The sequence below is a fragment of the Tamandua tetradactyla genome, chromosome 4, assembly GCF_023851605.1.
Source record: "Tamandua tetradactyla isolate mTamTet1 chromosome 4, mTamTet1.pri, whole genome shotgun sequence".
NCBI lineage: Eukaryota > Metazoa > Chordata > Mammalia > Pilosa > Myrmecophagidae > Tamandua > Tamandua tetradactyla.
The window spans coordinates 117,528,816-117,553,067 of NC_135330.1; the positions used below are offsets into that span (position 1 = coordinate 117,528,816).

General features: G+C 36.5%; 1 protein-coding gene across 2 annotated transcripts in view; it reads left to right on the forward strand.

The window, feature by feature from the left end:
- VWA8 (von Willebrand factor A domain containing 8) overlaps positions 1-24,252 on the forward strand; it is a 631,595-nt gene that overhangs the window by 312,172 nt on the left and 295,171 nt on the right. For both annotated transcript variants that reach the window (XM_077158362.1, XM_077158361.1), the window contains exon 21: positions 17,508-17,584. In XM_077158362.1, coding sequence (XP_077014477.1) covers positions 17,508-17,584 — 77 coding nt within the window. The remainder of the gene's footprint in view (positions 1-17,507; positions 17,585-24,252) is intronic.

Here is a 24,252-nt window from a genome sequence, read left to right on the forward strand (position 1 = left end):
AAGTCTTTATTCCCTATGCCCAAAGTATGCTCTTCTTCACTGATGATTTCTCCTTTTATTTATATTTTTACTTTTTTTATTGTATAATATAAAATAAATGCAAAGCAAAGAAAGAAAAAAGCAATAGTTTTCAAAGCACTCTTCAACAAGTAGTTACAGAACAGATCCCAGAGTTTGTCATGAACTACCATACCATCATCTTAAATTTTTCCTTCTAGCTGCTACAGAACACTGGAGGCTAAAAGGAATGAATTTTTTTTTTATCATCACAATTGACAATTTTTCTTTTTTGTGAAAAAGAACGTGTATACAAAAAAGCAATAAATCTCAAAGCATAGCACAATAATTAGTTGTAGAATAGATTTCGGAATTTGGTATGACTTACAGTTACAGAACTTTAGCTTTGTACCTTTAGCTGCTCTAAGATACTGGAGACTAAAAGAAATATCAATTTAATGATTCAGCAGTCCTACACATTTGTTAAACCCCACCTTCTCTGTAAATTCCACCATTACCTTTTATATTTCTGTCCCACTCTTTAGGTGTGTTTGGGTTATGCCCATTCTGTCTTTTCCATAGAAAGATGTGGAAGGAGCTGTCAATAGTATGGAGTAGGGAGATAGAACTAGCTGATATTCTGGAGTGGCTGGCCCTCTAGTTTCAAGACTTATCTGGTCCGGGGATCCATCTGGAGGTTGTAGTTTCTGGAAAGTTACCCCAGTACATGAAACCTTTGTACTGTCTTTTGTATTGGCCTAGGTGTTCTTTAGGATTGGCTGAAATGGTTGTGGTTGGGGTTTGGCAAGTTATGACAGATAGCAATGTTTAACTGAAGCGTACATAAGAGTGATCTCCAGAGTAGCCTCTCGACTCTATTTGAATTCTGTCACTGATACCTTGTTTGTTATACTTCTTTTCCCCCTTTTGGTCAGGACGGTATTGTTGATCCCATAGTGCCAGGGCCAGACTCATCTCTGGGGGTTCGTCTCCCATGCCACCAGGGAGACTTTCACCCCTGGGTGTCATGGCCCACATAGGGGAGCGGGCAATGATTTCACTTGCAGAGTTGGGCTTAGAGAGAGTGAGGCCACATCTGAGCAACAAAAGAAATCTTCTGGAAGTGACTCTTAGGCATACCTATAGGTAGGCTAAGCTTCTCTGCTACATACGTAAGGTACAGAAGAGCAAGCCTCAAGGTCAAGGGCTTGGCCTATTGGTTTGGCTGTCCCTAATGTTTGAATTTGACATAGAATCATGGGATTTCCTGATGGTAAAGTTTAATAGTTCCATATTTTTTCTCCCATCCCTCAAGGAACTTTGCCAATATTTTTTGATTGTCTGTTTAATATATTCTAGGATGTATTCAGGCATTAAATTAAGCTATACAGAATTAAAGGCCCTCGTTCTTATTCTGGGCTCCCTGTGTTTGGTTTGTTTAAATGAGCTATCCAGACAGATGTGCTACAGAAAATTTAGGTCCCAGACAAAATAAACCTTTCTTCCTTGCTCTCAAAGAGTAGGCGAGATTCTAAAATACAGGCAATGTCTTCTTCACCCCTGTGTTCTGAATTACCTTAATCCCAACCTGATTGCCTTCGTTCTTATCTCTAAATAACATATATAAAGCAGCCTCTCAAAGTCCAGAAATGATCATTACGACTCCAGACTAAACGTGACTGCTATAAGAGCTTAAATCTAGGCCCGTCTTTTCTTATAAGCACTTTCTTAAGGAGACCATATAATAATTGTTGTTTCATTTCTGGCTTATTTTACCTCACCAAATGTCCTGCAGGTTCATTCACAATGTTGCTTGTCTCACAACTTCGTTGATTTTTGTAGCAGCATAATATTCGAGCATACATATACACCATTGTCCACCAATCTACTTAGTCAGTGCATCTTTAGCCTCCTGCAGTTGTTAGGCCTCATATGTAATTCCCAAGGTCCACAGTCCATCAACACTCTCAATTTTAAATAATTTCATTATTCTCAAGAGAAAGACAACCAATAAACACACTCTCACCAAATAGGAAATCTAAACCTCCCCTTAACTCTTATCCCTCCCCCAATTATTTACCCCTGATGTTGTTGTGGTACTGCTGATGTTTTCCTGTTAAACATAGCCCATACAAAGCATGCAAGAGTAGTTTCCCCCTATATCCTGAACTTAAACACACTTTGTACAAGAATCATACCTTTGAAGTAGTTCTTGCAAGAACTTATTTATATTTGTAGTGTTAATCAGTGGGACACATAGGTCTATACAACCCCTTTCAATCATGTTCACCTACAATATCTTAATACTGTTTATAGACACACTACAATAAATGGCTGTTTCTTTAAAATCAGCCGTTCTTATAGGTGTGAAGTGGTATCTTGATCTGCATTTCTCTTACAGGTAATGAAAATGAATATCTGTTCATGTGCTTTTGAGCCATCTGTTTTGCTCTTTGGAAAAATACCTATTAATATCTTTAGCGCATTTTATAATTGGGTTGTTTGTTCTTTTGTTGTTGAGTTGTATCATTTCTTTATGTATATAGAACATCAAACTTTTGTCCAATGTGTGATTTCCGAATATTTTCTCTGATTAAGTTGGCTGCTTGTTCACCTTTTTGACGAAGTCTTTTGAGGTGTAGGAACATTTAATTTTGAGAAGTTCCTATTTACCTATTTTTTTCTTTTGTTTCTTGTGCTTTGGGTATAAAGTTTAGGAAGCTGCCTCCTTTTACTGGGTCTTGAAGATGCTTCCCTGTATTTTCTTCTAGAAGCTTTATGGCACTAGTTCTTATATTTAGGTGTTAGATCCACTTTGAGTTAATTTTTGTATAAGGTAAGGGTTCTCTTTTATTCTTTTGGCTGCTGATAACTAGTTCTCCCATGCCTATTTATTGAAAAGACTATTTTGTCCCAGTTCACTGGATTTGGGGGCCTTGTCAAAAATTGGTTGACCATTGATTTGGTGGTCTGTTCCTGCACTCTTGATTCTATTCCATTGGTCAATACTTCTGTCTTTCTGTTAGTACCCATGCTGTTTTGATTACTGTGGCTTTATAGTAAGTTTTAAAATCAGGAACTTGTTAATCCTCCAACCTTGTTCTTCTTTTTTAGGATGCTTTTAGCTATTTGGTATCTCCCTTCCAGTTGAGTTTAGTAGCTTTTCTGAATCTTGAAAGTAGGTTATTGAAATTTTCATTGGGATTGCTTTGAATTTGTAGATCAGTTTGGGTAGAATTGACTTCTTAACTATATTAACCTTCCTATCCTTGATCAGGCAATGTCCTTCCACCTATTTAGATCTTCTTTGATTTCTTTTAGCAATGTTATGTAGTTTTCTGTGTACAAGTCCTTTATATCCCCAGTTAAGTTCATTCCTAGGTACTTGATTCTTTTAGTTGCTATTTTGAATGGAATTTTTTTCCTTAACTGACTCTTCAGTTAGGTCATTGCTTGTGTGTAGAAACATTACTGATTTTTGTGCATTAATTGTAAACCCCTCCACCTTCCTGATTTTGTTTATTAGTTCATTTAACTTTGTTGTAGATTTCTCAGGATTTTCAAAGTATGGTATCCTGTCATCTGCAAATAATGAGTTTACTTCCTCATTTCCAATTTGGATGCCTTTTATTTATTTTTCCTGCCTAACTGCTCTAGCTAGAACTTCTAGTACTAATATTGAATAATAATGGTGACCGAGGGCATCCTTGTCTATTTTCCAATCTTAGGGGAAAAGCTTTCAGTCTCTCTCCATTGAGTATTATGCTGGCTATCAGTTTTTCATATATGCCCTTTATCATGCTGAGAAAGTTACCTTTGATTCCTATCTTTTGAAGTATTTTTATCAGAAAAGGATGTTGAATTTTGTTGAATGCTGTTTCAGCATTAATGGAGATGATCAGTGAATTTTCTCTTTCACATTGTTAATGTGCCATATTATGTTAATTGGTTTTCTTGTGTTGAACCACTGGCACAATCCTGGTATAAACCCCACTTGGTCATGCTGTGTACTTCTTTTAATGTATTGTTGGATTCGATTTATTAGTGTTTTGTTGAGAATTTTGACACCTGTGTTCATTAGGAAGATTGGCGTGTAGTTTTCCTTTCTTGTAGCATCTTTACCGGGTTTTGGTGTTAAAGTGATGTTAGCTTCATAAAATGAGTTAGGTAGTGTTCTGTTTTCATCAATTTTTTGGAAAAGTTTGAACAGGATTGGTGTTAGTTCTTTTGGAATGTTTAATAAAATTTTCTCTATGAAGCCATGTGGCCAGGGCTTTTCTTTGTAGGAAGATGTCTGATGACTGATTGTATCTCTTTACTTGTGATTGGTTTGTTGAGCTCTTCTGTTTCTTCATGAGTCAATGTAGCTTGTATGTGTGTCTCAGGAATTTATCCATTTCATCTAAATTGTCTAGTTTGTTGGCATATAGTTGTTCATAGTATCATCTTCGGATTTCTTTTATTTCTTCATGGTCTATAGTAATGCACCCCTTCTCATTTCTGATTTTGTTTATTTGTATGCTGTTTCTTTTTTCTTTGTCACCCTTGCTAGTGACCCATCAATTTTATTGATTTTCTCAAAGAACCAACTTTTGGTTTTATTGATTCTATTGTTCTTTTGTTCTCTCATTCATTTAACTCTGCTTTAATCTTCGTTATTTTCTTCTATTTGCTTTGGGGTTAGTTTTCTGTTCCTCCTCAAGTTCCTCTAGGTGAGCAGTTAAGTCCTTGATTTTTGCTCTTTCTTATTTTTTTTCTTGTTTTTTTTAATATCGGTATTTAGGGCAATAAATTTTCCTCTTAGCACAGCCTTTGCCATATCCCGTAAATTTTGATATGTTGTCTTCTCATTTTCATTCATTTCTAGATAGTTCCTGATTTCTCTAGCAATTTCTTCTTTGACCCACTGGTTGTTTAAGAATGTGTTATTTAATCTCCTTATATTTGTGAGAGTTCTCGTTCTTTGGTGGTTATTGATATCCAGCTTCATTCCATTGTGATCAGAGAAAGTGCTTCGAGTAATTTCAGTGTTTTGAAATTTATAAAGACCTATTTTGTGCCCCAGCGTATGATCTATCCTGGAAAATATTCCATAGGCACTAGAGAAGAATGTGTATCTTGGTGTTTTGGGGTGTAATTACCTATATATGTCTGTTAGGTCTAATTCACCTATCAAGTTGTTTAACTTCTCTGTTTCCTTGTTGATCTTCTGTCTGGTTGTTCTATCTATAGAGGAGAGTGGTGTATTGAAGTTTCCTAATATTATTGATGAAACATCTGTCACTCCCTTCAGTTTAGCCAATTTCTGTCTCATGTACTTTGGAGCTCTTTGATTGGGAGCCTAAACATTTATGATTGTTATTTCTTTTTGGTGAGTTGCCCGTTTTATTAATATATGGTGTCCTTCTTTGTCTCTTATGATGTCTTTACATTTAAAGTCCATTTTGTCTGATATTAGTATAGCTACTCCTGCTTTCTTTTGGTTACAACTTGCATGCAAAATCTTTTTCTATCCTTTCATTTTCGATCTATTTGCATTCTTGTATCTAAAATGAATCTCTTGTAAGCAGCATATAGCTGGATTATATTTCTTAATCCATTTGCCAGTCTGTATCTTTTAATTGGTAAGTTTACTCCATTAACATTCAAAGTTATTAATGCACTATCCTATCCCTTAGATTTTATTTGTTAGAGCTGTATTTTCTTTTCCCTCTTTCTCTTTTTATCCTTTAAGTTACCCTTACTGGTACTCTTCAGTTCTGTGCCCTCCTGTAGACTCCCTCTCCTGTCTTTTTTTTTTAATAACGAGCAGAACTCCCATTAGTATTTCTTGTAGAAGCCATCTCTTGTTGATAAATTCTTTCAGTATTTCTTTGTCTGCTAAAAATTTTAATGTCTTCCTGAGTTTTGAAGGACAATTTGGCCGGGTACAGAATTCTTGCCTGAAAGTCTTTCTCTTTCAGGATCTTAAATGTATCATACCACTGCCTTCTTGCCTCCATGGTGTTAGCTAAGTAGTCTGAACTCAGTCTTATGTCATTTCCCTTGTATGTAATAGATTGTTTTTCTCTTTCTACTTTCAAAATTTTCTGCTTCTCTTCAACATTTGACGGACTGATTAGTAACGTGTCTTGGTGAATGCCTATTTGGATTTATTCTATATGAAGTTCATTGGGCTTCTTTGATTTACATATTCATGTCCTTTATAAGGGTTGGGAAGTTCTCCTCCATTTTATCTTCAACTTATCTTCCTAGCCCTTTACTCCTCTGTTCTCCTTCTGGGACACCAATGATTCTTATATTTGCATGCTTTATTTTAACCATCATTTCCCTGAGATCCAACTAAAGTTTTTCCATCTTTTTTGCTGTTTGCTGTTTTAAGTGTTCGAAATCAGTTGTCCTATCCTCTAGTTTACTTATTCTTTCCCCTGCCTATTCAAGTCTGTTCTGTGTCTTGAGTATATTTTTTATTTGGTCTACAGCATCTTTAATATCTGTGATATCTGACATTTTTCTAGTTATTCTTTCAGATTCCTCTTTATGGTCTTCTAGTGCCTTCTTGGTTTAGTTAACATCATTAGCCATCCCATTTTTTTTATTTAGTAGATTTATATGAGCATGTGTGATTAGTTGTTCCAAAGTCTGTATCTCCTCTGGTGTTTTTTTTTTTTTTTTAACTTTTCTATTGTATAGTATAATATATATACAAAGCAAAGAAATAAAAAAAAATAGTTTTCAAAGCATTCTTCAAGATGTAGTTATGGAACAGATCCCAGAGTTTGTAACAGGCTATCATACGATCCTTTCAGATTTTTCCTTCTAGCTGCTCCAGAATATGGGAGGCTATAAGGCTTAAATATTTTTTTTATCACCACAATCGACTTTTTTTTAGAAAAATGACATATATAAAAAAGCAATAAATGTCAAAGCATAGGACCACAGTTAGTTGTAGAACATATTTCAGAGTTTGTCATGATTTACAATTCCACAATTTTAAGTTTTTACTTCTAGCTCTAACATATTGGAGATTAAAAAATATATCAATTTAATGATTTGGCAATCATATTTATATGTTAAATCCTATCTTCTTTGCATAACTCCACCATCACCTTTCATCTTCCTATCCCTCTCTTTAGGGGTGTTTGGGCTATGGCCATTCTAACTTTTTCATGTTGGAAGGGTCTGTCACTAATATGGATTAGGGAGATAGAACTATCTGATGTTCTGGAGAGGGTGGGCCCTCTAGGTTTCAGGTCCAGGGATCCATCTGGAGGTTGTAGATTTCTGAAAAGTTACTCTAGTGCATGGAACCCTGGTGGAATCTTATATATTGTCCTAGGTGTTCTTTAGGATTAGCTGGAATGGTCCTCGTTGGGGTTTTGTAGGTTATGATAGGTAGCAGTGTCTAAGTGAAGCTTGTGTAAGAGCAACCTCCAGAGTAGCCTCTCAACACTATTTGACATTTCTCTGCTTCTGATAAACTATTACACTTCTTTTCCTCCTTTTGGTCAGGATGGAATTATTGATCCCCTGGTACCAGAGCCAGATTCATCCCTGGGGGTCATCTCCCACGTTGCCAGGGAGACTTTCACCCCTGGATGTCATATCCCACCTAGGGGGAAGGACAATGATTTCATTTGCAGAGTTGGGCTTAGTGAGAGTGAGGCCACATCTGAGCAACAAAAAAAGTCTTCTGGAATTAACCTATAGGTAGCCTAAGCTTCTCTGCTACCTACATAAGCTTCATAAGAGTAAGCCTCAAGATCAAGGACATGGCCTATTGATTTTGGTATCTCTAAATTTGACACAGTGTTGGGATTTCCTGATGGTAAAGTTTAAAAGTTCCGTATTTTTTCTCCTATCCTTCAAGGGACTTTGCCAATACTTTTTAATTATCTGCTTAGCATACTCTAAGATGTATTCAGGCATTACATTAAGATATACAGGATTTCATTTGTTCAAATGAGGTATACAGATAGGTTGAGTTAGATTATGTGCTACAGAAAATTTCAATTCTGAACCAAATAAACCATTCTTTATTTGGTCTCAAAGAATATTAAAATGTAGACAATGTCTTCCTCACCCCTGTGTTCTGAATTACTTTAACCCCAACCTGATCAGTTTCGTTCTTATCTCTAAATATCAGCTTATACATATATAAAACAGCCTCTCGAAATCCAGAAATAATAATTACCACCGTGCACTACATGTGTCTGCTATAAAAGCTTACAATCTAGGCCCCTGTTTTCTTGTAAACATTTTTTAAAGGAGACAATGCCATTATTGTTGTTTTGTTTCTGGCTTATTTAGCCTCATCTACTCTGGTGTTTTAATTTGGTCATTAGGCTGAGCTATATTTGTCTGCCTCGTGATATGCTTAGGGATCTTCTGTTGTCTTCAAGATATATATATATCTTGATAACTTTACTTTGGAAGTTGATTTCCTTTAATAGTCTAAAGTTTTGTATTTACGCGATGGATGTGGAGCAGGATACTGGGAGTGAGGTAGGGTACAGCCTTGGTCTGATGCGTTGCAGTGCTGGTATAGGCACAGGTTAAGGATGCTACTCTGGTGCCTGTGAGCTTGCGGTGCACATCACTGGGTTGTGAAGGTACGGCACAGGAGCTGAGGGTATGGGGTGTAGTTCAAGCAGAGCTTTGAGTGGAGGAGCAGGGTGCGGCATGGAGAACCAGATGTAGAGTGCAGTGGGAGCCAGATAGGGAGGTTGTTTATACATAGGGGCTGGTGTGCAGATAGGATGAAGGTGGGTGCATGGCACACAGGGGTCCTGGTTACCACGGTATAGGGTAGGTGGCACAGAGGTTGGGGCATGTGGGTGAGCAGGCAGGATGTGTCCTTGCACAGGGGGAGGGGTCCACAGGGCCCTGGATATGGATGTGGGAAGTGTGTAGGGGCGGGCATATGTCAGTAGGTTTGCAGGTCATGGTTTGGGGGTTGGGGTGCTGTTGGATGGGTGGTGTCCTGGCATGGGTGTGCAGGTGTGGAGGAGGTTGAGTAGGTGGGCACACATGTGCAGGGCTGTAGCTAAGTAGCACAGTTTCGCCCATGAGTACCTACCAGGTGTGGAAGCAGGGCACTTGTGCCGGAGGGTGGTGCGAGTGTGCATGTTTGTGGGGCAGAGGATTGGGGTGCAAAGGTCAAGAATTCAGTGCACAAATGTGTAGGTACCTGGCAGCAGGGAAGATGTAGCTATGCTGGTGTGCATGTCTGAGGCGCGGGGCCCTGGTGTGCACTGGTCTAAGGTACGGGACCCTCATGTCTACATGCATGGAGGTCAGGGGCAGTGGCCAGGGTTATTATGCCTGCAAGGGCAGGGAGCGGGTGTGGTCCAACTACACAGGTCAGCTTTTGCCCAGAGCTGGGTGGTTTCTCCATTTTTATCTTGTTACTTTGAATGGACCATCATATCCTATTTCTTGTTGGTTTTGGAATAAAAACAAATGCAAAGGGTTCATGGGTGGTTCAGTTGTAGAATGCTCCCCTTCCATGCAGGAGACACAGGTTTGATTCCTGGACCATGCACCTGAAAAGAAGAAAAAAAATGCGAAGGCAAATGTCTTTTAATGCTAAGGCAGTTTACATTTAATTTTTTAGGGTGTTTACTCTAATTCCTGAGCTGTCTGTTCCTTGAGTTTTTATTCTGTTAGTGATTTAACAGAGATTTCCTTGAATGCCAGGAGCTAACAAAAACAAACAAATCAAAGTAAAAATACAAACAATACCTCTCATACCCTTTGCATATTTGCTCTGAGTTGGCGGGTACTCTCCTTCAAGCTTTAGCCCTCTTATCAAGAAGATCAGTCTGACACTAAATCCAAGTACAGGGTCCTCTCTGTCTTTTCTGAGTCTGTATCTCATCCTGGACTTGTGCTTGCTGATTTCCTTAGGAATTTCCCAGTTGACAGGAATTTCATTACTCCCTCTACTTCCTGTGAAATAGACTTTCCCACTCTCCTTTGTGCTCTGTCCTTTGCCTTAAAGCTTTGAAGCTGGTAATCCTTTGCTTCAGGCAAAACAATTGACTTAATCATGCCTTGCATAGCAAGCTGCTTTTGGCTCCAGGCCTAGTCCCGGATGGGTGAAGTAGAAATTAATTTCCTGGTCACTCTTTTCAGTCTGCCACCCAATAGATTAACACTGTCATACAGTCACCCCGGTATGTGCATTGCAGTACTCTGCTCCCTCCAGCACCGAGCCAGGGACTCACAACAGAAGAGCTAGGAAGTACACCACAAGCTTCCCTTATTTTTTAAATGCAATCTTTTTGAGGTATATTCACAAAGTATACAGTCAGTAACTCATAATATCATATCATAGTCCTCTCATTTTTAAAGCTGTTTTTTTTAATTTGCCACTCACCCAGCTACTTTGACCTTTTATCTGCTTTACTGCCAGTTTTTTATGTTAATATATTCTATAGGTGAACAGCACCGTGGGACATTTTACATTACCATCTTGGTCAACCAGGGACTGGGACCTTAATTTCTCCTGACAGAATTTTGAAAGAGTTTCCAAACTGCTTTCCTTTGCTTTTATTCTTGTGTTTCTTTTTTATTCTGTTTCTTGCTGTCCTTAGTGCATTCCACAAGAATGATTTTCTGAAAATGAGAATCTGATCCTTTCTCCCATGGATTTCCATGGCTTTTCAGTGTTTTTAGAAAACAGCCCATACTTTTTAACATGGCTTCCAAGTTTTGCCAGCACTAGACACTGCCTAGCTTTCTAATTGGTTCTTTTTCTTATCACTCACTTCCTCACTCCTGCTTTGACCTCTCAGATATATCAGCTCTCCTGGTCATTATTACCCACAATTCTTTATACATACTATTCTCTCTACCTGAAGTACTCCCATCTTTCCTGCCTTCCTTTACCTGTTTGATTCCTTGACATCTCAACTTAAACATGGTTCTATGTGGTTGGTCTTGCTGAGCCCTTTGGTTGCACTTTCAAGCATCCTGAATGTTTCACAGCATAACACTCAACATGTGTTTTTACTATATTTGCCTGCTTTTGTATGTTTCCCACTAGACTGTAAGCTGTGAGTGTACCCAGGAGCTGTACCTATCTTATTTATCATTGTAGCCTGCTCAGCTGTCACAGTGTCTATAACATTAGGTGCTTAAATTTGAGGATGAATGAGACAAGAAGGAAAAGGAAGGACGAATGGTGGCAAGGGAGAGAATAAAAGAAAAGAGTTTGCAGATAGGGACTACAAAGAAACTAGTGACCTTTTGAATGAGGTCAGAGGAAAAATGGAGGAGTCAAAAATACTACAGAGAAAAAATAAAAATAAAAAAGGTTTTAAAAACACTACACAGTTGTTACACTGGGCAACTGGATGTATGATAATACTATTCTATTGCTGTTTAAAAAAAGATAAATAGGTTTAGGTGGGGACATAAACTCAGTATGAACATCTGGCACAGTAGTTGGAAATTCAGTTGACAATTAGGAATAGAAGATTTTGATTAGAGCTTGGGAAAGAAGTAAGGGCTGTATGTGATTACTGAAGTCATACAATTGTGTGAAACTTCCCAAAATGAATATATAAATTAAGAAGACAGCTGACATTGGAGTTCTGATAACCCTAATATTTAAAAAAGACAGCAAAAGATCCCCTTAGTGGCACCTGGAAACCCAACATCTCATCCTGTAGTTATGAGACTTCTAAACTCTTAAGACACTACCCTTCACAGAGGAGTTTGAAAAAGCATGGCTGATTCAATAGCTTTGAAAGTGGCGTTGTAGCTAATTCCAGACAATAACTTTTCATAGCTTATTTCTTTCAGGAAATCCTTTGTAATTCTGACATTATCATATGTTTATGATATATCTTTTTCTTTAAATTCACTGAATTCAATTTAACAGAGTTGAAATATTAACACATATTTTGCTCATTTAAATTTATTTAAAATTTTATATTTATTGCAGTATGCTATTTGAAAGTTACATAGATGTTGTAATTTACAGGCATATGTACAAATGTGATTTTGCTTTTTTGTGCTTCTATGCTAGCTTGAAACAACTTTGGGAGCAATCGATTAAACATAGACAAGATTTCTAGAAGATGAAATAGTCCTTGTTCTTATTACTTTAATGAAATTTTCAATTTGCCAGTCAAGTCTGATAACCTTGATTCTTGATTCTTCCTTAGGTAGAATATATAAATTGAATCATTCATAACATTTTTCCAGCCATTGCCAGTCCATAACGCATCACAATTTCTGTTATTCAATATGCATATTAACAAGATGGTAGTTATATTTTACCAGGATTTGTACCCCCTTTTTCAATACTTCCCAAATTTCCTATGTACATTCATTCATTTGACTAATATTACTGAATGTGGTCTTTTTGTCCAGGACTCCCAAAGAAGCCTGATCCTTGCCCCCATTGCAGGAGTTCACAGAACTGTGGTTAAGAGAGACATTAAATAAGTTGTTACATATATAAATATATTTATGCATCAGAAAGAAAGATATACGTCAGTAAGGGAGAGAACAGAGGGGTTCTGACAGATCAGCAAACTCCTCTGTGAGGAAGTAGATTGATATCTAAAGGATGAATGAGAATTGATGGGATGAGTGAGAAAAGAGCTCTCCAAGGAGAGGGACTGGCATATGCAAAGTCCCTGAGGCAGGAAAGTGCTTAGGACCTTTACATGCTGAAGAAAATTGAGTGTGGCTTGGAGACTGTGCAGGTGGAGGGCTGGAGGGAAGGCCAGAGACTGCCTTACAGGCCAAAGGAAGGATTTTCTATTTTTTTCTACATATATTGAGAAGCTATTGAATGAGTTGTAGCATAAAAATGATATTATCTAATTTATCTGTTAAGAAACCTCAGTCTGTAAGGTGGAAAATAAATTGAAAAAAATAAGCCATGAATATAGGGAAATCAGTTGTGAGACTATTGTAATCATCTAGGTTCCTGCTACTCAAAGTATGATTAGTCGACTAGCGGCATCTGGTGTCACCTGGAAACTTGTTGGAAATATAGATCCTTAGGCTCTGCTCTAGACTTACATAACCAGTTTATACTTTAACAGGATCCCAGAGGTAACTGAAGTGCATGTTAAAGTTCCATGAAGCATTGGTCTGGGCAAGACAGGATGGCCACCTGAATTAGGGTTGAACCAGAGTAATTGTACAGACAACATATATATTAGAGGTAAAAAATTATAGGAATTAGTTATAGATTGGCTCTGAGGGGAGAGGGGGACGTAGTGAGGATAACTAGGATTTCTGACAAAAACATCTGTGGAAATGGAGGCATAATTAATTCATTCAACAAATATCTGAATGCCTGCTTTATGCCAGGTACTGTTCTGGGTCCTGGGGATGCCACAATAAACAAAACAAGCTTCTCAAGGAGCTTTTTTTTCTAGTGAGGGGAGAAGGACAATATACAAATAAATAACTTAAATTGATAGAATGTTAAGTGTTAATACTTGTTTTGGAGAAAAATAAAATGAGCTTTTGATTTTTCTCCTTAAATATGGTCTTCCCCAAGTCTCAGGCCTATCTTTGTTATCCAAGAAAATATCATGAAGAGGTCTTTGTTCATCAGCAAGTTCTATCTACTTTACTTACAAAGATTGAATCCATCCTTCTCCAGTTTTATCTTGTTATATAAGCTACCACCATTTTATATCTGGACTACTGTAATAGCCTTCCAAATGGTATCCCAGCTTCTATCCGTATCTCCCCTCCCTTACAGTCCATTCTCCGTACTTAAACCAGAGTAATTTTTATGATCTGCATTAGTTCATATTAGAAAAAATGCCGTATTTGAAAGTGAATAAACGCTCACCCGATTGTGGAGAAGAAAATAATTTATTCCCGATCTTGCAAGAATGGGTGCCTAGCTGAATGCAAAATGGTGGCTGGTGTACCAAACAATAGAATACCAGAACAGTTACACCTGTGCCTAGCTTGCAGACACTCCCGTTTCTCCACTGATTGGATACTCCTATCTGAATATTCTAACTAATTCACATTTCTGGCAGAAGATTCCCGCTTTTGATTGCACTTTATATTTCAATGACCCTGGCTGTTACTTTTTTTTTTTAATTAATTTTTTTATTTTTTAAAAAATACCGAAAAACACCAAACAAACACAAACATTCTAAACTTTCAATCATTCCGTTCTACATATATGCTCAGTAATTCACAATATTATCACATAGTTGCATATTCATCATCATGATCATTTCTAGGAACATTTGCATCTATTCAGAAAAAGAAATGAAAAGAAAACAGAAAAAAATTTATACATACCATACCCCCACCCCTCCCCCTCACCGATCACCAGCATTTCAATCTAAATTTATTTTAACATTTGTTCCCCCTATTATTCATCTTTATTCCATATGTTTTACTCGCCTGTTGACATGGTAGATAAAAGGAGCATCAGACACAAGGTTTTCACAATCACACAGTCACATTGTGAAAACTATATCATTATACAATCATCTTCAAGAAACATGGCTACTGGAACACAGCTCCACATTTTCAGGCAGTTCCCTCCAGCCTCTCCATTACATCTTGACTAATAAGGTGATATCTATTTAATGTGTAAGAATAACCTCCAGGATAACCTCTCAACGCTGTTTGGAATCTCTCAGCCATTGACACTTTATTTTGTCTCATTTCACTCTTCCCCCTTTTGGTCGAGAAGGTTTTCTCAATCCCCTGATGCTGAGTCTCAGCTCATTCTAGGGGTTTTCTCAATCCCTTGATGCTGAGACTCAGCTCATCCCAGGATTTCTGTCCCACATTGCCAGGAAGGTCCACACCCCTGGGAGTCACGTCCCACGTAGACAGAGGGAGGATAGTGAATTTGCTTGTTGTGTTGGCTGGAGAGAGACGCCACATCTGAGCAACAAAAGAGGTTCTCTTGGGGGTGACTCTTAGGCCTAATTTTAAGTAGGCTTAACCTATCCTTTGTGGTGTAAAGTTTCCTATGAACAAACCCCAACATTGGGGGCTCAGCCTATATCCGTTACTTATTTAAACTTGTTTCTACCTGTTTGGCACCAATTCTAGGCTTATGTTAGAGGTGCTGTCCTTCCCTGCCTGCAAAACCAGTCTGAGTTATTCTGCAGCCCTTTCCTGCACCATCTTGTGTGAAAGCTAAACTGAATTTTTTTATTCTGAAAACCTTCTAAAGTCTTCTCATTACGCTTAGAATAAAATCTCAGTTCTTCACTTGGGATTGTGATGCTCTGCTTGATCCTAGCCTGCCTTTATTTTTTACTTCATCTTGAATACTCTTTTCACCCACAACACTGGAACGAAACTGACTGTTCTTCTAATATCCTAAGCTTCTTTCCACTCTTAAGGATCAGCTGTATTAGTTCACTCTCCTGTTATGCCCCTTTTCCTAATTTTTATAGTGCTGGCTTCTTGTTATTCATATTTTAGCTTAAAATTTACCTAAGGAAAGGTCTTCCCTTCTAAATCAATATTAACTCCACCCAGTAAGTAGTGCCTCACCTCTATCTTAATTTACTGTGGAGAATTTATCACTATTTAATACTTTTCTTTTTTTTTTAGTTAGTTGTCAGTCTAGTTATATCTTGCTACCTACCTACCCTTCTATCTACTTTTCTAGCCTATCTACCAATCTGTCTGTCTCCTCACTTCTAGAATGGAAGCTCCCTGACAGCAGAAACCTTGTCGTTCTGGTTCACTGTTGTCTCTCCTGACACATGCCAGCACTCAATAAATATTTTATTTATATGTTTAATGTTTATATGTTGAATGAATAAATAATCAGTTTCCTGGATACCAGTCTTTTTGTCAATATCCCCTGTGTATTATTGCCACATCAACTTCTTTAAACACTGACTTCATTGTTTTTCTCCCCAATTCAAGAATAAACGGTGAATCTTAATGCCTGCTACCTTCTGTACTTGTTTCATACCTCAGTTACTTTATTTATTAAGTAGTTGGCAATCATTCAAGTTCCATTGTTCTGTTCTGCATCTGTCATCCTTTGGCATATCTAATGGACCAAAGAGAAGAGAGACAACAGAGAAGAGTCCAAGGCTAGTAGAACCTGTATCACATGAGTTAACATCTCTATCTACACTAGTTGCTCCATGTGTATGTCTTATCTCCCTTTGAAAATGAAGGACAAATTCTCAAATTCCCTTTAAGAACGTGTTTATCCTAAAGTGACTATCACAGCATTAGGACAAAGACTGTGTTCACTAAATATCCATTCAATTGACTTGAATTTCTTTCCTCATTGTTTGTAAAATATCTTTTCTCACAAGATATTTGAATATGTAGTAAAAATACTGATAATCCTAATTCCCTCATAATTGGCTTCTGCCAAATCTGCTTCACATCTTGTGTTGCTTTAATCTGTCTGATTTCTTTAGGTTACATTCCTAGAAGTGGGGAGAGAGAATTTATGAACCAGACTATCTAAATCAATGTTAGACTGCAATAAGTATTATCTATATTTAAGGGTTAAAAGCATGAGCACCAGATTCAGATAGACCTGAATTTGAGTCTTGGCTTACTGTGTTTAGCTGTGTGACTGTGGAAATGTTGTTTAACTTCTCTGAGCCTAGGTTTCTTGATCTGTGAGACTGGGATAATCATAATGCTTCCCTCATGGGTCTGTTGTAATGATGAAATAACACATGAAAATACATACCATAGAGCCTGGCACACTATAAGAAATCAGTAAGTGTTATTTTGCTAATATAAATGATATAGAACCCAGCTTTTAACCACTCCCACTCTCCACACACAACCCACTTGTTAAAAAGATTAAAACCCCATTAATGGTTCAGCCTTTAAATGAAAAACCTAAAATGGTGAAATAACATGGGGGTAAATTCCATTTTTATCTGTCTGTCTTCTACAAAAGCACAGCAGCTTTTTCAGCTTCACAAGTGGTAAGCAAATGAGGGCATTTCTAGGAAGAATTTGTGCAGTTGAGATTTATTAATACATCTTGGTTATAATTTTAGGTCCCCAGGGTTTTATAAAACTAAAAGAGTAGAATCTAAGAGTAGAAATTAGTGTTTAATTAAAACAGAAAAAGTACATTATTATATTTATCTTCCTGTAAATGAAAAACATATTTTCTGAATAACAATGGATTCATTATTTTTACACCTACTTGATCAGTTTTAATGCCATTCTTCAAATATGATGTGGTAAATACTCTCTTGTAATGAGAAGTATAGAATTATAGAACAGAAGATTAAAGATATAAAGGCTAAAAATAATTTATGGATTTTCTATTAGAGAACTTGGAAATAGAGTATTTAAAAATACATTTAAAAAAAACCTTTATGTCATAGAAGATATGCTATGTGTGTTTGCTAGGTCAACTTTCATTAAGAATAAGCTAAAACATTACAACTTTGAGAAAGTAGATTTTGGTAAAAGATTCTTCTGGTTTGGGATAAATTTACCTCCAGAAAAAAAAAAAAGCCCCTTCTTATTTAATGCTGTCTGTATTACAGGGTGTAGGAAAAAACAAGATTGTTGACAGATTCCTTCACCTGCTCAACAGACCCCGAGAGTATATCCAACTGCACCGGTAAGAGGATAAGTCCCCCAGTCTTTTAAAATCTGATTTAATCATTTTCTTCTGGTAAGATTTTAAGCAAATTTCCTTAAAGACCCATTTTATAAACTCTTTTCATTTGTGTTCCTCTTGCTCTTATCTCTCCTTTCCTTAAAAGGTAATAAAAGCATGCAGAATTTATTTTTAAAGTGACTAATAATTTATAAACATGAATTAAAGATATTTTATGGACAAAGAGTGATGAACATTACATTCTAGGAACAAATCTTGTCAACCTAAAGGCTCTTAAGATAGAAGAAAAACATGTACAGCCTGATCCCACTCTCTACGAGAAACTAAACTAACTCACAAGAAAAACAATAAAATATATGTCTTACTTATGAAATAAGGAACTCAGGAATATGGAAATAGTAGATTGTTAGTTGTCTCCTTGCCTTCCCTGAAAACATTTTGTGGATTATTAGTTAACTGTAGTGTTAACTGTATTAGCTATAGAGAATGCTAATGCAGGAGTAGCTCTTAGTCAAATAGATTTACTTCACATGTTTTATTTTTTTATTATTTTTATTTTTTATTTTTTTTATTAACGGAAAGAAAAAAAAAAGAAATTAACACAACATTTAGAAATCATACCATTCTACATATGCACTCAGTAATTCTTAACATCATTACATAGATGCATGATCATTGTTTCTTAGTACATTTGCATCGGTTTAGAGGAACTAGCAAGACAACAGAAAAAAATATAAAATGTTAATATAAAGGAAAGAAATAAAAGTAGTAGTAATAGTAAAAAACAACAACAACCAACAAGCAAACAAAAACAAAAAAAACCCTATAGCTCAGATGCAGCTTCATTCGGTATTTTAACATGATTACTTTACAATTAGGTATTATTGTGCTGTCCATTTTTGAGTTTTTGTATCTAGTCCTGTTGGACAGTCTGTATCCCTTCAGCTTCAATTACCCATTGTCTTACCCTGTTTCTAACTCCTGCTGAACTCTGTTACCAATGACATATTTCAAGTTTATTCTCGAATGTCCGTTCACATCAGTGGGACCATACAGTATTTGTCCTTTAGTTTTTGGCTGGATTCACTCAGCATAATATTCTCTAGGTCCATCCATGTTATTACATGGTTCATAAGTTTATCTTGTCTTAAAGCTGCATAATATTCCATCGTATGTATATACCACAGTTTGTTTAGCCACTCTTCTGTTGATGGACATTTTGGCTGTTTCCATCTCTTTGCAATTGTAAATAACGCTGCTATAAACATTGGTGTGCAAATGTCCATTTGAGTTTTTGCCCTTAATTCCTTTGAGTAGATTCCCAGCACTGGTATTGCTGGGTCGTATGGCAATTCTATATTCAGCTTTTTGAGGAACCGCCAAACTGCCTTCCACAGTGGTTGCGCCATTTGACATTCCCACCAACAGTGGATAAGTGTGCCTCTTTCTCCACATCCTCTCCAGCACTTGTCATTTTCTGTTTTGTTGATAATGGCCATTCTGGTGGGTGTGAGATGATATCTCATTGTGGTTTTGATTTGCATTTCTCTAATGGCCAGGGACATTGAGCATCTCTTCATGTGCCTTTTGGCCATTTGTATTTCCTCCTCTGAGAGGTGTCTATTCAAGTCTTTTTCCCATTTTGTAATTGGGTTGGCTGTCTTTTTGTTGTTGACTTGAACAATCTCTTTATAAATTCTGAATACTAGACCTTTATCTGATATGTCGTTTCCAAATATTGTTTCCCATTGTGTAGGCTGTCTTTCTACTTTCTTGATGAAGTTCTTTGATGCACAAAAGTGTTTAATTTTGAGGAGTTCCCATTTATTTATTTCCTTCTTCAGTGCTGTTGCTTTAGGTTTAAGGTCCATAAAACCGCCTCCAATTGTAAGATTCATAAGATATCTCCCAACATTTTCCTCTAACTGTTTTATGGTCTTAGACCTAATGTTTAGATCTTTGATCCATTTTGAGTTAACTTTTGTATAGGGTGTGAGATATGGGTCTTCTTTCATTCTTTTGCATATGGATATCCAGTTCTCTAGGCACCATTTATTGAAGAGACTGTTCTGTCCCAGGTGAGTTGGCTTGACTGCCTTATCAAAGATCAAATGTCCGTAGATGAGAGGGTCTATATCTGAGCACTCTATTCAATTCCATTGGTCGATATATCTATCTTTATGCCAATACCATGCTATTTTGACCACTGTGGCTTCATAATATGCCTAAAAGTCAGGCAGTGCAAGACCTCCAGCTTCGTTTTTTTTCCTCAAGATGTTTTTAGCAATTCGGGGCACCCTGCTCTTCCAGATAAATTTGCTTATTGGTTTTTCTATTTCTGAAAAATAAGTTGTTGGGATTTTGATTGGTATTGCATTGAATCTGTAGATCAATTTAGGTAGGATTGACATCTTAATTATATTTAGTCTTCCAATCCATGAACATGGTGTGCCCTTCCATCTATTTAGGTCTTCTGTGATTTCTTTTAGCAGTTTTTTGTAGTTTTCTTTATATAAGTTTTTTGTCTCTTTAGTTAAATTTATTCCTAGGTATTTTATTCTTTTTTTTTTTGTTTTTTTTTTGTTTTGTTTTGTTTTTTTATTTTATATTTTTATTTATTTCTCTCTGTTATCCTTTTATTTCTTCTTCTGTTGTCTTTCTATTTCTCTTTCCGAATCGACGCAAATGCACCAAGAAATGATGAACGCGCATCCATGCGATGACATCAAGAATTACTGATTGTACATGTAGAATGGAACGACCCCCAAATGTTCTGTTAGTTCATTTTTCAAATCAATGATAATCATAAAAAAGCTGTCAGCACCTTGCTTAGATAATGTGCAGAAATGCAAGAGATTGACGTGAAATATTGTTCCAAGGTATCCCAGCACACTTTTCAAGGCCTTGTCCCATTCTTTCTCTTTCTCTCTCTCTTTTTTTTTTTTTCTTTTTTTTTTTTTTATTTTTTATTTTTATTTTTAATTTTTTTTTTATTAATTAAAAAAAGAATTAACAAAACCATTAGAAATCATTTCAATGTACATGTACAATCAGTAATTCCCAATAACATCACACAGTTGCACATTCATCATTTCCCAGCACCTTTGCATCGATTCAGAAAAAGAAACAAAAAGACAACAGAATAAGAATTAAAACTATAATAGAAAGAAAAAAAAACAAAAAAAACAAAAACAAAAAACCTATACCTCACATGCAGCTTCATCCAGTGTTTTAACATAATTGCATTACAATTGGGTAGTATTGTGCTGTCCATTTCTGAGTTTTTATATCCAGTCCCGTTGTACAGTCTGTATCCCTTCATCTCCAATTATCCCTTCTCTTTTTTTTTTTTTAATTAACAGAAAAAAAGAAATTAACCCAACATTTAGAGATCATACCATTCCACACATGCAATCATTAATTCTTAACATCATCACATAGCTGCATGATCATCATTTCTTAGTACATTTGCATTGGTTCAGAAGAACTAGCAACATAACCGAAAAAGATATAGAATGTTAATATAGAGAAAAAAATAAAAGTAATAATAGTAAAATCAAAACAAAACAACACAAAACAAAACAAAAACCTATAGCTCTGATGCAGCTTCATTCAGTGTTTTAACATGATTACTTTACAATTAGGTATTATTGTGCTGTCCATTTTTGAGTTTTTGTATCTAGTCCTGTTGCACAGTCTGTATCCCTTCAGCTTCAATTACCCATTGTCTTACCCTGTTTCTAACTCCTGCTGAACTCTGTTACCAATGACATATTTCAAGTTTATTCTCGAATGTCCGTTCACATCAGTGGGACCATACAGTATTTGTCCTTTAGTTTTTGGCTGGATTCACTCAGCATAATATTCTCTAGGTCCATCCATGTTATTACATGCTTCATAAGTTTATCTTGTCTTAAAGCTGCATAATATTCCATCGTATGTATATACCACAGTTTGTTTAGCCACTCTTCTGTTGATGGAGATTTTGGCTGTTTCCATCTCTTTGCAATTGTAAATAATGCTGCTATAAACATTGGTGTGCAAATGTCCGTTTGTGTCTTTGCCCTTAAGTCCTTTGAGTAGATACCTAGCAATGGTATTGCTGGGTCGTATGGCAATTCTATATTCAGCTTTTTGAGGAACCGCCAAACTGCCTTCCACAGTGGTTGCACCCTTTGACATTCCCACCAACAGTGGATAAGTGTGCCTCTTTCTCCACATCCTCTCCAGCACTTGTCATTTTCTGTTTTGTAGATAATGGCCATTCTGGTGGGTGTGAGATGGTATCTCATTGTGGTTTTGATTTGCATTTCTCTAATGGCCAGGGACATTGAGCATCTCTTCATGTGCCTCTTGGCCATCCGTATTTCCTCTTCTGAGAGGTGTCTGTTCAAGTCTTTTTCCCATTTTGTAATTGGGTTGGCTGTCTTTTTGTTGTTGAGATGAACAATCTCTTTATAAATTCTGGATACTAGACCTTTATCTGATATATCATTTCCAAATATTGTCTCCCATTGTGAAGGCTGTCTTTCTACTTTCTTGATGAAGTTCTTTGATGCACAAAAGTGTTTAATTTTGAGAAGTTCCCATTTATTTATTTCCTTCTTCAGTGCTCTTGCTTTAGGTTTAAGGTCCATAAAACCGCCTCCAGTTGTAAGATCCATAAGATATCTCCCTACATTTTCCTCTAACTGTTTTATGGTCTTAGACCTAATGTTTAGATCTTTGATCCATTTTGAGTTAACTTTTGTATAGGGTGTGAGAGATGGGTCTTCTTTCATTCTTTTGCATATGGATATCCAGTTCTCTAGGCACCATTTATTGAAGAGACTGCTCTGTCCCAGGTGAGTTGGCTTGACTGCCTTATCAAAGATCAAATGTCCATAGATGAGAGGGTCTATATCTGAGCACTCTATTCGATTCCATTGGTCGATATATCTATCTTTATGCCAATACCATGCTGTTTTGACCACTGTGGCTTCATAATATGCCTTAAAGTCAGGCAGCGCGAGACCTCCAGCTTCGTTTTTTTTCCTCAAGATGTTTTTAGCAATTCGGGGCACCCTGCCCTTCCAGATAAATTTGCTTATTGGTTTTTCTATTTCTGAAAAATAAGTTGTTGGGATTTTGATTGGTATTGCATTGAATCTGTAAATCAATTTAGGTAGGATTGACATCTTAACTATATTTAGTCTTCCAATCCATGAACACGGTATGCCCTTCCATCTATTTAGGTCTTCTGTGATTTCTTTTAACAGTTTTTTGTAGTTTTCTTTATATAGGTTTTTTGTCTCTTTAGTTAAATTTATTCCTAGGTATTTTATTCTTTTAGTTGCAATTGTGAATGGGATTCGTTTCTTGATTTCCCCCTCAGCTTGTTCCTTACTAGTGTATAGAAATGCTACAGATTTTTGAATGTTGATCTTGTAACCTGCTACTTTGCTATACTCATTTATTAGCTCTAGTAGTTTTGTTGTGGATTTTTCCGAATTTTCGACGTATAGTATCATATCGTCCGCAAACAGTGATAGTTTTACTTCTTCCTTTCCTATTTTGATGCCTTGTATTTCTTTTTCTTGTCTAATTGCTCTGGCTAGAACCTCCAACACAATGTTGAATAATAGTGGTGATAGTGGACATCCTTGTCTTGTTCCTGATCTTAGGGGGAAAGTTTTCAATTTTTCCCCATTGAGGATGATATTAGCTGTGGGTTTTTCATATATTCCCTCTATCATTTTAAGGAAGTTCCCTTGTATTCCTATCCTTTGAAGTGTTTTCAACAGGAAAGGATGTTGAATCTTGTCAAATGCCTTCTCTGCATCAATTGAGATGATCATGTGATTTTTCTGCTTTGATTTGTTGATATGGTGTATTACATTAATTGATTTTCTTATGTTGAACCATCCTTGCATACCTGGGATGAATCCTACTTGGTCATGATGTATAATTCTTTTAATGTGTTGTTGGATACGATTTGCTAGAATTTTATTGAGGATTTTTGCATCTCTGTTCATTAGAGAGATTGGTCTGTAGTTTTCTTTTTTTGTAATATCTTTGCCTGGTTTTGGTATGAGGGTGATGTTGGCTTCATAGAATGAATTAGGTAGTTTTCCCTCCTCTTTGATTTTTTTGAAGAGTTTGAGGAGAGTTGGTACTAATTCTTTCTGGAATGTTTGATAGAATTCAGATGTGAAGCCGTCTGGTCCTGGACTTTTCTTTTTAGGAAGCTTTTGAATGACTGATTCAATTTCTTTACTTGTGATTGGTTTGTTGAGGTCATCTATGTCTTCTTGAGTCAAAGTTGGTTGTTCATGTCTTTCCAGGAACCCGTCCATTTCCTCTAAATTGTTGTATTTATTAGCGTAAAGTTGTTCATAGTATCCTGTTATTACCTCCTTTATTTCTGTGAGGTCAGTGGTTATGTCTCCTCTTCCATTTCTGATCTTATTTATTTGCATCCTCTCTCTTCTTCTTTTTGTCAATCTTGCTAAGGGCCCATTAATCTTATTGATTTTCTCATAGAACCAACTTCTGGTCTTATTGATTTTCTCTGTTGTTTTCATGTTTTCAATTTCATTTATTTCTGCTCTAATCTTTGTTATTTCTTTCCTTTTGCTTGCTTTGGGATTAGTTTGCTCTTCTTTCTCCAGTTCTTCCAAATGGATAGT